The sequence below is a fragment of the Geotrypetes seraphini genome, chromosome 10 (genome assembly GCF_902459505.1).
Source record: "Geotrypetes seraphini chromosome 10, aGeoSer1.1, whole genome shotgun sequence".
Lineage (NCBI taxonomy): Eukaryota > Metazoa > Chordata > Amphibia > Gymnophiona > Dermophiidae > Geotrypetes > Geotrypetes seraphini.
In genome coordinates, this window is record NC_047093.1 from 28,485,672 (window position 1) to 28,500,776 (window position 15,105).

The 15,105-nt window shown below is 42.0% G+C and overlaps 1 protein-coding gene across 1 annotated transcript; it reads right to left on the reverse strand.

Annotated features, from left to right (window-relative positions):
- Window positions 1-1,347: 1,347 nt before the first annotated feature.
- JPT1 (Jupiter microtubule associated homolog 1) lies at window positions 1,348-13,624 on the reverse strand. Its single transcript, XM_033961098.1, has 5 exons — window positions 13,409-13,624; window positions 11,368-11,516; window positions 7,810-7,901; window positions 6,497-6,515; window positions 1,348-1,774 (listed from the first exon to the last, which is right to left on the reverse strand). Exons 1-5 carry the CDS (start codon window positions 13,462-13,464, stop codon window positions 1,623-1,625), a joined length of 468 nt encoding a protein of 155 aa, XP_033816989.1. The 5' UTR covers window positions 13,465-13,624; the 3' UTR covers window positions 1,348-1,622.
- Window positions 13,625-15,105: the final 1,481 nt, after the last annotated feature.

Consider the following 15,105-nt stretch of genomic DNA (forward strand, 5'->3'; position numbering starts at 1 on the left):
AAGTTTTAGCCCTGATGAGGGTGTAAGGCAAAACTCAGCCATAGTGGTTTTAAATGTATCCTTAGAAAACATTTGGAAATTTACACACACACAAAACTCTATCTGGCACCTTGGGGATTAGTGGATATTGGCTAACTGTTGTTTCTGGCTGCTTGAGTTACTGTTTAAAAAAAAAAAAGTTGTCTCCCTTCCCACCTTCCCCCACTTGTAGATCCATCATCTATTCTTCCCTGCTTTCTGGGTTGCTTTCTCTTTCCCCACTCCCTCCCTTACCCAAAGCAGCAGAACCAGTTCTAACTCCTCCTTCCCTCCCTCCCTCACCTGAAGCAGTAGCAGTAGCCAGTAAACAGGCAATTTCCAGCCAGGCCCAGCAGGGCCTTTCCTCTGCTGCTGATGCCTCTGGAGGGAGGGAGCAGGATCATTACTTTGGACATCGAGGAGCACAGGAGACAATTTTTTCTGGTTGGTTGAGAGTGCCAGTTAACTGAGAGTCTACTGTATATAGTTTATCCTAGCCACCTCATTGACTTATGCAGTTGTACAAATGGAATAGGTGTAGATAACAGCTGTTTAGTCAAAAAAACTAAAAATTAGCACAATACAAAGTGGAACCATTTGTGCCTGTGAATTGCTTAGTCAAATTTACCACTTAATACACATTAGACCAGGGATCTCAAAGTCCCTCCTTGAGGGCCGCAATCCAGTCGGGTTTTCAGGATTTCCCCAATGAATATGCATTGAAAGCAGCACATGCTCATTCATTGGGGAAATCCTGAAAACCAGACTGGATTGCAGCCCTCAAGGAGGGACTTTGAGACCCCTGCATTAGACTAAGACAGCCTTCCAGAGAATCAAGCCCCATTTATCCCTGCATATAAATAAGAATTTGAGGCTGGATCTTGTTTAAACCACTAGTTTGCATCTGCTGAGGGGGGAGGGAAGGGGAGGTTTAGTTACCAGAGTTCGAAGATATGGCAATGATCACACAAAAACAGTACTTGTTTTAGATAAGGTGTTAAAGGAGCCTTAACATTCACATTTGTTACCAATATGGTGCTTGGACACCACCTTCCCTAACCCCTTAAATAAAAACATGTTTTTCAGTTAAAGCTTTTTAAATTAGGTTATCTACAAGGCAGTTAGTATTAACTTAGTCTATGATTAGCACAGTTTCTATGGTTGGGTTCAATCTCTAGGGAGCATTCAGTCAGCTTTACTGTATGTTTATAATCAGTAATTCTTATATATTTGCTTTAGAAGAAACTGTCCTTTAGTTAGCAAGACACTATCCAAAAGCAGATTAGACAGTAAACTGAGCAATACTAGTGAGGAAAAAGGAAGTACACAAGCATTTTGATGTTATTTATTCTGACGAGATTACTAAATCCACTCAAACTATCCTCAAGATAAATTTACAATTTGAACACACATGCCATTTGCAGCAGCTCTGGAGACACAAGACAAGAGGTAAAAAAAGGTATTCTTAAAAAAGATGGTAGTACATAAAGTGCTTCTTATGAAAGAAATTTTGAAGATGAACAGTCAGGCTCAAAGTGTGCCACTCACAAGCACAAGGGGGGAACCGTCAGAGGAAAAAAAGGTCCAGGCCATCTGAGACAGCATTACCCAAGTACGAGACTAGACTTGCCTCCTGGGGGGTTTCTTCTGGATGGTATTGTTGCTGGTAACACAGGAATAGGCTCAGCTGGAGGCAAGAACGTGGGAGCCATTTCCTCACTCTGCTCTAGGGTGCTTGTATCCATTTCAGTGTTTTCTATTTAAAAATAAAGTTGCATTTCTAAATCCAATCTACACAGCTGCATTGAAAATTCAAGTCAAATACTGCAGACAATCATACCTAGAATTTGTTTCAAAGTTGATTTAATACTACTTGAAATACAGCAGTCTCACTTAATCCTATAAACTTAGCTGACATCAGCATCAAGACGTGTCTGTTTCTCTTTGGCATCATGTTTAGGTAGCAGTATTAGGAGATTAAAATTTGTGTGAAGTATTGTTACTGCTTCCTCTTGAAATATATACATTAGTACCACACCTACTCTATTCCTTCTCCACTTTTTCTGTATCAACTGTATCTAAGCACCTGTCAGTCCTGTTTACAACAGAAACTACTGTACACTAACTCTGCTCACCTTTAATAAAGCCATGAGATGAACTGTTTCTCACGGCTTTAAGTGTTAAAAACCAATTTACCAATAAAAACTATTTCTGTTACCAGCATCAGGATGACAGCACTGGGAAACATGCTCACAAGTGAGACTGCCAATCTAAAAGTTAGGCCACATCTCACCGGCCAGAAGGGAGCCAAAGTATAGGAAGGTTGAGTGACCCAATTCATACTTACTGCACACTCATACTAGAGAATGACATTGGGACAAATTTTTCCCTGTCCCCACGGGAACTTAATTTTCCCCTGCCTGCCCCATTTCTGCAAGCTCTGTCCTAATCTGCACAAGCCTTAAACATTTTAAAATCATGTGTTTGAGGTTTTTGCAGTTAAGGCAGAGCTTATAGAAAGGGACAGTGATAGAACTTGAAGGGATGGGACGGAAAATTGAGTTTCTGCATAGAAGGGGAAAAATTTGTCCCCATGTCATTCTGTAAATCACACTTTAACAGTATAGCTACTAAACCAGAGAAAATCTAATATTTTGGTGGGAGGACAGTACAAATTTGATACCTTGCATAGGTAAGACCAGCACCATGTTAGAGCCTATTAAAGAGAGTGGTGAGTAAAGAGGTAAGCTGCATAACTCACCTACCTTACAAGGCTTCCTCAGATTCAAAAATCAAAGCATACCTTTTGATCACACTATCTTTGAGGTCTGAAGTTATGACAGTTATGCCTTACACTGAATTATTCACTTGCAAAGTCCAGGGTATAACCATCTTCCCTACTTCTTAACATGACATCTGCAACTTTACACCACATATATGAAACATGCACTGGAAATTATTCCTAGTTCATTCATCCCACTAGAAAATTCCCATTTGAAAACATCCTAGGGTAGCAATTTTTTGCTTGGTTAAGTGACAGCACACTGTTCCTAAGACTGGGCAGCATCCCCTGCTTGATAATCTGTTGCTAGTGCTGAAAAATCAGAGCTAATGAAAATGTAATGGGCAGAAGTTTAAGCCTTGACTATGTTGTAGTCTTTGAGACTTCTGTATTTTTTGCTCCTTAAGGCACACCCCAGATTTAGAGGAGGAAAACAAGAAAAACATTCTGAACCAAATTCTCCCTGCCAGGCTCTGCACTCAACCCCACACTCCTTGCCAAGCTCTGCACCCTGTTCCCCCTCCCTGCCAGGCTCTGTACCCTGTCCTCTCTCTGGTGGTAGGCTGGGATAGGGCAGACAGGCACAGGGCAGGCCAGCCTAGTGGCTGGCTGGCAGGAAGGCCTCCCCCTCCCCGGCATCCCCTCAAGGCATGCAGGCAGTACTCCCCCCCCCTCCCAGACAGGCCTCCCCCTCCCAGGCAAGCAATCAAGCAGGCCTCCTCCCTCCATGCCTCCCTGCAGGCAGGCCCAGCTTCTCCCTGCTCCCTATTTTTAATTCGGTAGGGCAGACAGGCCAGTCCCAGTCTCTCCCTCTTCCCTCCCTACCCCCCAGGCAGGCAGCAGGTAGGCCCTGGCCTCTTCTTCCTCCCTGAGGCCTCCCACGTGTACCTTTTTTTTTTTTTAACTTCTGGACCCGGCGCCTCGCTGAGAACAGCACACCAGGCTGGCTGCCTGGTTCCCGCTGCTTCCTGCGATAACTGGCGCAGGACCAGGTAGGCAACCTGTTGTGCTGCTATGTGAGAGAACAGAAGAGGAGGCAGCCGGCAGTTCTCTGAGGAAGTGGTGGGAACCAGGCAGCCAGCCTAGTGTGCCGCATCCAGAAGTTAAAAAAAAAAAAATGCACAGGAGGCATCAGGGAGGAGGAAGAGGGTCAGGGCCTGCCTTGTGCGCCGTGTCCAGCAAGGGAGGGCGCGCTTTGGGTATTCACTCCATAAGACGCACCCTAATTTCCACCCACTTTTTTGGGGAAAAAAAGTGCATCTAATGGAGCTAAAAATATAGTATGTGACCAGCTATTAGTTCACTTGGGGTTCTCACAAGTGGAACAGAACACGGGTGAAACAAGCCTTTAAGGCAAGCTATATGGCCATAAGAAAAACATGGCTCCCAGTAGTTCTCTCTACCCTACTTGTTTACCAATCTCGCTTGTGAACCATTCTATGCCTCATATCTGGCTTTAGGCTATATTTGCAAGACTGCCACAGAACAAGGGAATTGAAGGAAAGTAGATTAAGAGATTTGCTGAATTTTGCCCGATTTAATGTTACTAGTAGTACATTTTATTTGCTTCATGCTTTGGAATATAACTTATGGTTTCTCTTATTTTCCTTGTGTTAAATGCATCATTTATTAGACAAGCTAAGCTTGTACTGTTCTTCCAGAATATTCAATAAAAATTGCAGCCAAAACCACTGTGTGAGCATCTAAATATATCCCAACCGGTAGTTGAAGTAGATCTCTCATCCCTGCTCTATTCTATGCCTACCTGCATGTCCAGTGCGCCTATTCTCGCTGATTGTTTGCAGCCTGTTCCAGCCCTCTTATCCCTGTATCTGCTTCATGTACTTTAAAACCTTACTTTGTACCTAATCTTCGCTGATTGTCCAGCTCCTCTTATTGTAAGCCACCTCGAACTACTATGGCTTTGGCGGTATAAGAATAAAATTATTATTAAAAGCACCTACGATTTAAAATGCATTTGTTGAAAGTCATCAAGGTTGCAGTTATGTCAAAACTCAGTTTTAGCTATACAAAGGGGAGGGGGGGCCATTATCCTTGACTGTTCAAGGCGAGTGTGGCTGATCATGCTGCCACACTTTCATTGTTTCCTTATGTATTTTAAGAACGTTAACCTTCTTTTTTAGAAAATTACTGAGTCCTAAAGTGTGACCATTGACTTATGAAGTTGCAATGACTGGAAGGTGAACTCTTAAGGAAGAGTAGCAGCCTTCCCTTCAGAGTTTCATCTCTCTGAGCTTTTTTTATATAGTCACTTGGATCACACTTTATGGACTAGTATTTATTGAAGCCAGTTTGGTGTGATACACTTTCATTTTTAGCAGTTAAATGAAACCAAATAAGTGGAAGCATTTTTGAAAGATACTGTAATAAAATGCTTGAAACTTGCTCTTTATTATGTGTATTCTATATATAGTCACCATACATCTCTACCAAGGATGTGCAGGTTTTTTTAAAGCAGTTGCCAAAAGGCATCCATTTTGTACTTCCTACCTCCGAGTTGAGTCGGGGGATGTGCCGTTATAGAACACAAAGTTTTGTACCTATTGCCCAGGTTATATACGAGCACATATGCCATGGTACAGGTTGATAAAATGCTTACACCTTGTTTGGCACAAAACTACAGGTTTATGCTAGTAAGCCCCAACCGCAGTTCCAGTCATCTAAATTTTGATAGTTTATCAAATACACCCCATGGTGTCCAAACTTGTTTATCATGTCCCTAGTCTTACAAATGAGTTTGTACACTGTAGCTCAAAAGCAGAGGCTTGTGGAGTTCTAAAGGAAAATGGGCAGCTGCTCCAGCAGCAAGCCTCTAGAGAACATGAGGGGAGTGAAGCAGGGTTGGTACATAAGTCAAGAGACCTTATAATGGAGGCATTCTTTTCCTATCCTTCTAGGAAAGGATTTGGCAAGGACTGTTTTAAAGTCTTGATAGCAGTTGTTATGGCTGAAGATTGGGCTAAGAGCGTGCAGCTACAATTGATTTGTCTTCCTGTTTAGTAGGGCTTGATCCTAATAAAATAGGAGTATGAGCAACTTAATCTGATGGCATAACCGATCAGAAAAATCTGGGCACCTTTTTGACCATCAGCTATTAGTACCCATAAATTTGGGCTGTCTATAGTGATAGCTGAAGGTTCTCTGAAATCTTGCAAATATGGTAGTTTAAAGAGACACAAATGTTTTTTCTTGAAGTACAAACAGCTGCAGCAATTCAGCACACCACCCTATCAATGACTCATACAGAATGAGCCTGAAATCCTGGTGTGGTATACACCAAGGTAGCAGTTGTCCCTTGGCCATAAGAGTAACCTCACTCAAGAACATAATGAATTCATCTGCCTTCCTATACTAGTTAACCACTCCTCATTTGTCTGCTTTGCAAGCATTCCAGGACTCAAAATTGTACAGACTAAAGTCAATTACTTTTGTCCCATGCATAACTCCCAAGTTGCTATTGCTGACATTAAACCCTCTTAATTCCAGATGGAAATTAAGGCCGGACTATTCCATACAGTAATGAAACACTGTCAGAAGACTATTTTACTACAGTTTAATCTGATATTAAGAGACCCATGCAAGTGTTAAAAGTTAACACTTCATTATAAAATGGAGAAAACCACTACAAGATGTGACCTCTTATCCAGATCAATAGGGAAAAAAATGTTTACTCACCAAAATCATTTGCTTCTCCCTGAAAGAGAACAGACAGTAAGACACATGAATCGTACAAATCCTGAATAAAGCTACAGCACATTAGCACTTCCTGGCCACTTCTATAAGATATGATCTCATTTTAAAAGCCTCTGCCTTAATAGGTGGTGGCAACTTATGGCCTACCAATCACTTTCAGATATTAGACTATGTTCCAAATTAGTTTATGTACTGTTGATAACAGATTACATTTCAGGCTTGCCCAGAAATCTATTTGACTTCTAATCAGTGCTGTCAAAAGCTGAGGATGCAGCAGGAGGACATTTCATAGGCAGGAGTTCAAACCCAGTCAACCCATAATTATCAGATTTAAATCCTGTGACTATGTCCTGAAGGAGGATGAGCTGCCATGACAGCTAGGCCAGCTCTGGGAAGAGAAGGGTGACAGGGGAAAGAACCCTAATAAAAAAAGGTTCATGATACTAAATCCCATCTCCACTTGAAGTCCAGAGGAACAGGTTGGAATTGCTCAACCCCAAAAACTGCTTTCCTGTGTATACGGCACAGCAAATAATAAAACACTTAGGTAGTTATAAAATAGTTTGCTATGGATAACTGGTTTACTTAGTGTGGACAGAAGCAAGACAGGTGAGACAGGTGAAAATAATAAAATGAGGAAGGATGAAGTAAGGGGAAAAACCCCACTGCAAGCTGATTCACTCAAATTAGATACTAGAGGATTGCAATTACTTTAATTAAAGCTGGTGTCCAGACCTCAAAGAATTTGAATTTGGTTTCAGTGGTAGCTCAAGGTGAGCTGTAGGTCCCTGTCCCCAGATAGTTTACAAGTAACACCATTGGGCTTTCGTTTTCGACTTAAGATTCAGGTTCTTTTATCTTTGTTCTCTTTTTGTGACTGTATAAATGCTCATTCTGGATAAAGATTGTAAAAGCAGTAGTATAAGCTTATACTATTCATCTGTAATTAATAAAGATGGACTAAATTGATAAAGCTTTCCTGGTTCTTGGCTTTAAAATGTACTGGATCAAGTCCCACTTCCAGAACTCAATGAATAGTTAAGCTCTGAACTCACTGCTGGAGATATGGTTAATAGTGGTATCTCCTGTCAAAACAGATTTTGATGAGTTCCTGGAAATCCATAATCTACTATTAAGATAGACATAGGGAAAGCAGGACAATTTGCTAGATGGACCAGTCTGACTCAGTATGGCTATTCTTATGTTCTAAGAGTTTGATTGCACTTAATGAACAAGATACTATTTGTGCTAGCAAAATCATTTGCTAGGCAGAACATGTCACTCCAGGCACCAACCTTATCTGCAGAGTCTCCACAATTTCCACCTGAGGAACTTCTCCGAGGGCTGGATTGATTTAATTCTTCATGTACACTAGTGGTCTTGTCCCCTTAAATAGTTAAAATGTCAAAGTTGCAATGAGCTACTAAAAAGAAACTTGGCCACAAACCGTACTTTAAGCCAACATAAGCTTTAAAAAAAACAAAACAAAACAGTAAGTTATTGGACCCATACCCAAGTCCATAAGTAAATGTGATTTATATAAGCATTGTTTTTATTTTTAAGTTATGTAAATTGCCTAGGTTTTTAGGCAGTATAAAAAAATTTATAATAAATAAGGAAGCGTGTTTGGTCTTCACCATTAAGTGGCAACTCATTTCACAACTTGAAGTTTCTGACCTATGAAAAAATTATGTCTAGAAAAGGTTGCAATATCATTTAATATCTGTGGCTCTATCCATCCACTGTCAGCCTACAAACTGACAACTGCATACATGTAGTCGACTTACGACCGCAATTGGTTCTGACTGCTAGGTCATAAGTGGATCGGGACTTAAGTCGGCCTATGTTAAATTAAGGCAAGAATATTAGACTGGGGTAATATTTTAATCATTTTAAAGCAATCTGTTAAGAACATTTTCTTTCTTCAGAAAGCGGAAATCGCGTTGTAAGGTAGAACAGTCATAACTTGGATAGGTTGTAAGTCGACAACTACCTGTACTTCAGTGGCTTATCCAGAAGCAGTCATCCTGTTATAATTATCCCAGAGCAAACTGGAAAATCCAGTCACAAAAGGACCCAGAAATTGTATCTACAGATCTGCAGGCCTCTTAACCAAGGTTCATGCATTATCCATTAGGGATGAGCACACAAGCGTGTTCATTTGGAATTTTATTCCAATGTCTGTCATAAGTACATCCGCTTAACAAGCATACTTAGTGCAACCTCTTCTCAACAGGGCATGCACATGCAATAGTTTGTGCACCTGCCCTATGTGGAAAAGCATACTGTATAAGATACACACTAAGAATTGGGTGGAGTATTACCAGCAGATAACATTTGTTTCAAATGACAGCTTATCCCTATTAGCCATTAGGAAAAAAATAGCACAAGTCTTCATGGAGGTCAGCTAGGAGAAAAATCACTAAGAATATTGAACCTGGAATAGGTAGCAAAGAGCATCCAAGATGAGCCCTAAAGCTTCTAAAATGTTCAAGAAGAAATAGCCACTTTTCCATTACTAACATTTTTGCCAAACAAATTCCTTGTAGGAGAATCTACCATCAAGCATGGTGACAGAAAGCATTGGGCTGCTTAGCTTAGAAGTTGGGACAGCCTGCCATCGATAGAACCTTGAATAAGCTGTATAGTGCTACAGAAATTCTACTTCTTGAAGTTTACTTATGAAGCCGACTGCCTTTAGGGCCACAGAGCATCAGACCATTTATTCTTCAGCTAAAGGGTGGAGGAGACAGGACACGACACCTTTGTAAGTGTACTACAGCATTCGCACATAAAAAAGATTTAGGTTCTTACCTAAATATATAGTTTTGGCCAAGCTTTTTCATATATACATATACACACACACAAGAAAGAGTTAAGATTTAGGTTCTTACCTTGCTAATATCTTTTCTAGTAGACAGGTGTGTCATTCAGGACAGACAGGTAATATCCCCAAGCTCATAAGCCATGCAGAAGAAATCCACTCTAGCTGTTGAAACCTTCACTAGAGGACTCTGCTGCTCCCTTCAGTTAGTACCAAAGCAGGCAATAGCCCCATATAGAAACATGTGAAGGGATACAGGGAACCTCAATGAACCTACAACTCTATTCCAAAATCATAGATGTTCAGCATGGCCACTGAACAGGCAAAACATCACAACAATCAAACCAAAACGTTTTAAGCTCAAGTATTATCCCCAATATGTTATAGCAAGATTTTTTATACCCTTAAAGGTCTGACTCACATCCAAATTTCAGTGTGGACTTGAACTTTCTGATTGAGACAGTAGGCAGGCACAGTAGATAACCAACAGGGTGGGGCTCCTGAATGACATACTATCTACTATAAGAGATACTAGTAAGGTAAGATTATTATATTTTCTAGTGCAATAGGTATCATTCTGAGCAGACGGGGGATATACAAAAGTAGTCCCAGAAATCTAGAGCATGACCATTGCACTGGCTCATTAACACTAAGGGCCCAAGGGCAGAGTCCTCCCTTGCTGTACATCCACTCTGTAAAACTTGGAAAAATGTAAAGTGGACCAAGTCACTGCCCTACAAATCTCCCTGGGGAGACCGCCAGAGCTTCTGCCACAAAGCAGCCAAACTTCTAGTCTAATGCATCTTTATGGAAACTAGTGACTTTTCCACAGGCAATATATGCTGACAAAATGACCCTAAGGATCCATTTGGAAACCATGGCCTTGGAAGCTGGTGTGCCACATCTAGCCTGATCAGCAAGCACAAAAAAAAAAATGGTCAGATAGCCTGAACTTGGTGACCTCAAGATATTGTAAAAACACTCTTCTCATCTAACTTTCTAGAACCTGTGGACTGGAATGCTAGCAATCTGACCTCTTGATTTGACATACAAAGCCAAAACAACCTTCAGTAAAAAGGTTGGAACAGCATTAAAAAAAAAAAACAAAAACCCAAACAAACTCTGGTCCCTGAATTTGAGGAAAGGCTGAAAGAAAGAGCCTGTAGCCTTGAGACTTCCCTTTGAGGTAATGCCACAAGAAAAACCACCTTGTAGCGTCAAATCCATCAAGAATGCTTCCTTCAGTGGCCTGTATGGAGCCTGACCGAGGCCTTGCAAAACCACATTAAGATTCCATGAAGAAAACTTCACAGCAACCCCTTTAGGGATCTGGCAATGTCTGGATGAAATGCCAATGAAGCCTTACACACTCAATCTCTGAAACAAGAGTCCTATCACTTGGACTCTGAGGGATGCCACTGTTAAGCCCCTTGTCAAGGCCACCACCACCAAGATTGGAGCAGAGAATGGCTTTGCCTTCTCCTTAATGCACCAGTGCTGGAAAGTTTCCCATGCCATATCATAAGCAGAGACCATCGTAGGTTTTTTGGCTCCGAGTACAGTAGACATGACTACTTCCGAGTACCCACTGCATGCCAACACCTCGCTAAAGAGCCATACCGTAAGAGCAAAGCAATCCAGATCTTCTATGACCACTGGTCCCTAAGAAAGAAGGTCCAGCTGTACTCACAGTCGAAGACTAGCACCCTTTAAGACAATCTATCCATCAGACTCTTTCTGGCTCATGTGCAGCAGGAAAAACTGAAGGAGGCAGCAGAACCCTCTAGTGAAGAAGGAGAGATTCAAAAGCTGGTGTGGATTCCTGCACAGCTCGTGAGCATAGGGATATTACCCGTCCGTCCAGAATGACACACCCATTGCACTAGAAAGGTTTTGGTAACCTACACCCCCTAAAGAAGCCAATTTAAGTGCTCATACATTTTCACATAATGAGACTTAATGGTTGAATAGTCTGTATACCCTTTGTTCAAGTTACAGGAACAAAAACTCAACTGGCATAAACTTGTACCTGATATATTAGTATAAGAATCTACTGACTGTGCATCTTCAGGGGGCCCAAAGATATTGGAAGCCATTCTATTCTTTCTTACTGGCCGCTGTGGTGGCGCCCCAGTACCAAGGGTAAAGCTGGAACCCCCACCCGGAGGCTGTGTCACTCTGAAAAAAAAGAATTATCCTAGTCAAGTTAGGTAGACAAGATCAAAGTGACCAGAAATACAAGATTTTTACAGCATTTAGCTTTTTGATTGGCTCTCAAAACTATTGAAACCTGTATTTTTAATCCTAGCTTTACTTTACTCAAATTGGTGAAAAAAAATCCAGATTAAAACCTTTATATTAGTAACTATATTTTTTACTCAGATGAAAAAAATAACCAGAAATGAGCTGGGCTTTGGGTCTGTATATACAGCTAGGCATCTTAACTCCAGCTGACATGAAAGGCTACTTGTCCACATACTGCTATGCAGAACAAAGTTTAAGACCACCTGTTATTTCCAGGTGCCATCTAACCTCCGTCCAGCACAAATATCAAAGCAGCATGATGTGCAAGCTATTAATAACATAATTTTATAATATAAGATTGTCGGTTTTGTTTAGAGACTATTGCTTTTTCTAAGGAAAAAAACCCCAAGATGTGCAAGTTTTAGAAGCCACACTTGTTTCAAGGTATATCTTGGGACTACTTTTGAGATGCAGACTACATTCCAACCTCCTGCACTAGAGGGTTGCAGTAGTTTTGTGGCCATCCTTCAAAAATACCCACAAAATGGCTCCTTACAGTGCCGGCTTGGGACCCCAGGCACCACTGCAGTTGTTGGCATATTAGAAACGACTCTTTAAGCTGCAGAGAAACCTAATAGGATCCACTCGGACCCCAAGAACTCAACTGGCATCCGACAACCCCCTCCCCAGCCCCGCCAGCTCTAGGGGAAGCGACCGCAGGAATCCCTTCAAGCTGAATGCAGCCCCACCCAGCTCTCAAAACGTTATAGTCACCACCTCCAGGACCAAAAGGCCAAGAGGGGCGTCAACGACCTCTAGACGGCAAAGTAAGCAGGCAAATGCCAGCATTTAAAATGTCTCTAACGTTATTAGGCTAGAAAGCCGCTCTAGGCGGATCGTAGCAAAGGTGGGAAGCTGAAAGGCTGATGCAGGGAGGGACAAAAAAAAAATCCCAGGGAAGACGTTATAACACTTCCTCTATTCACGGATCAGCCCACAATTCTCTAAGTCAGCTTTTTCCCCTTCTCAGATCTTCCTCTGCATTTTAAAGAGACATACTGTTTTGGTTTTCCTAAAAGCCGTGCGACTGCTCTCCCAACTTTAAAACGCTAGGGGAAAAAACGGGCAACGAGCCTACAAAGAGCTTAGACGGAGGGCAATTAACCTCAAGGATTATTAAGAGGCAAAAAAAAAAAAAAAAAAAGCTTATCCGCTTGCTCGCTGCGCGCGTTAAGCACACCGCGCGCGCAAACGGGGATGGAGAGGACCAGGGTGTATTGGGGGCCCATATAAGAAAGGGCTGCCATCAGAGCCAATAACACTGGAAGGAAGAGAGAAGACAAAAGGAGGAATAAGGTGAAATATACACGAGGATGGCCCGGATTTCACGGAATCCCGCTTAAAATAATTGAGGGAATCCTTACGTATGCGGAAAAGCCCGCCTATGCCCAGCTCCCGATAAAAAGAGCAGCTTCGCCTCAGAATAATCGCTGCTGGTGGGAAGAGTAATAAAAAAAAATAAAAAATAAAAAAAAGGGACGAAACCTCATTCCTGCCTATCATTACTCTATATACACCCCCCCCCCCCCAGGTGAAGGAAGTTTCCCCTCCTCCGCTGGAACAAAGGAAGGGGAGGAGGGGAGCGGGATACACCCTACCAATACATACTGTAGAGAACAAACAGCAGCAAAGGAGACCAGACCGGGGGGGGGGGGGGGGGGGAGACTGAAGACTTAGCCGGACAATAGAAGAAAGAGCCTCCCCCCTCCTCTTCCTCAGCCTAAGCCCCGAACTGGCCCTTCGTCATCCTCTAGCGCGGAACTTACCGGGAGCTGCTCTTCCCCTCAGGATTCATCCCCTTAAACGTGGTAGTGGTGGTCATAGCGAAAACAGCGCGACAACCTAAACTTACGCAACAGCAATGTGAAACCAAAAGATTAAATAATTAACAAGTTAACTACCCTAAAACAAACAAAAAAAAAATACACATACGACCTCCGATCAACGCAATACCGGCAGCCACAGCGCTTACTAGCCGCACCTGAGGGACCAAAGCTCTTATATACCAGAAACCCGCCTTTGGTGTGTTCTCATTGGAGGACTTGTTTTTTTTCAAAGGATGGCTTGGTATTTCATTGGCTAGTCTATTCCAAACTTGTTAACTATTGGTTTGGAGTACAGTCAGTAAAGAGGAAAAAAAAAAAAGAGAGAACTTAGGGTAAATCCCCGCCCTTTATTATGAGTCTGGAGTTATGATTGGCTGTTGTGCGCCCGCATCACTAGGATAGCTGCGGACGCTTGATGGGGTTGTTGCGACTGACTCTCCGAGTCTGAGCTTGTTATAATAATTCGGTAAGTGGGTGCAGATTAGTTCCTGCATACAGTTGCGTAGAAATCATAAGATTGCTGCGTGTGTTTCTGACGTTATTCGTGCTGTAATTAAATTTAATATTTATTTATTCATTCATTTTGTTTTAGCCCGTCCTCCCAAAGGAGCCCAGAACGGTTACAAAGTACATCCATAATAATCAAGACAGGACAGAGATGACATAATTTACAAAAATTACAATATATTCGACAGTAATTTACAATATAATTATAATAATAATAATAACTTTATTTTTGTATACCGCAATACCACAAAACAGTTCAGAGCGGTTTACAGGTTAAGAGACTGTACATTTACAGCTAAGTTACAGCATATCAGAAAACAGTTCAGCATATCAGAAAACAATTTAGAGCAATTTATGCAATGAAGGTGCAGAGAATTAGTTAACAAGTGTATGGTATAAACCAGTGACAATTACAAAATGATCCAATCGCTATTGTCAAGGGGGTGCCAACCGGGGAGGAAGGGTAGGGAGGGGAGGCGAGGTTGGGATTATTAGTTTGGTAGACATAACAATAAAACATATGCACTAAGCAGCTTCTGATGAGATTGGGTGGGGTAGGTGCCTTGACAGTGGCATTGCTGGGTGCATGCTCCAATAATGAATAATAATAATAAAAGCTTGCAACAAAAATGCTTATATATACGAGAAACTATTGATTGTTTTGTGCTTATAAAGTAACCCAACCAACTACAGGATCTTGTAGCCCACATGTTTTTCACTTAGAGCTCCCCCTTCATGACATTTCTCCTTCCTTCCCCAGCCATCTCTTTCTTCATGAGTCAAACACTTTCTGCTTCCTGCATGCTTCTTCTCCTCTGGACCTCATTCCCTTCCCCAACATATTTCTGTCCCTCACATCCAACATTTCTACCTCTCATCCCCCAGATCATGTGTAGCATTTTTCATCACTGCCCAGTGCTCACCAGCCCCATGCCCATTTCTCCTTCTATCACCCCACTCCAGCACAATGCCACATCTCTCCCTCAATGTTTAACATTCCTCCCCCTTCAATCTGTCCCCTCTCCACCACATCCATTTCTCCCTCTCTATGACCAATTTTCCTTTCCTCATGTGCCACCATCTTTCCCTCTCACTCCCCCACTCATACCAAACAATTCTCCCTTTCTATT

What these genes read in the sequence shown, in the direction of transcription:
- JPT1 (XM_033961098.1), bottom strand. Translation starts at nt 13,464, where the DNA reads ATGACCACCACTACCACGTTTAAGGGGATGAATCCTGAGGGGAAGAGC. An exon ending in GAGGGGAAGAGCAGCTCCCG is followed by an intron (nt 11,517 to 13,408) that starts GTAAGTTCCGCG and finishes CTTTTTTTTCAG; the next exon opens with AGTGACACAGCCTCCGGGTG. An exon ending in TTCTTATACTAATATATCAG is followed by an intron (nt 7,902 to 11,367) that starts GTACAAGTTTAT and finishes TAACTATTTAAG; the next exon opens with GGGACAAGACCACTAGTGTA.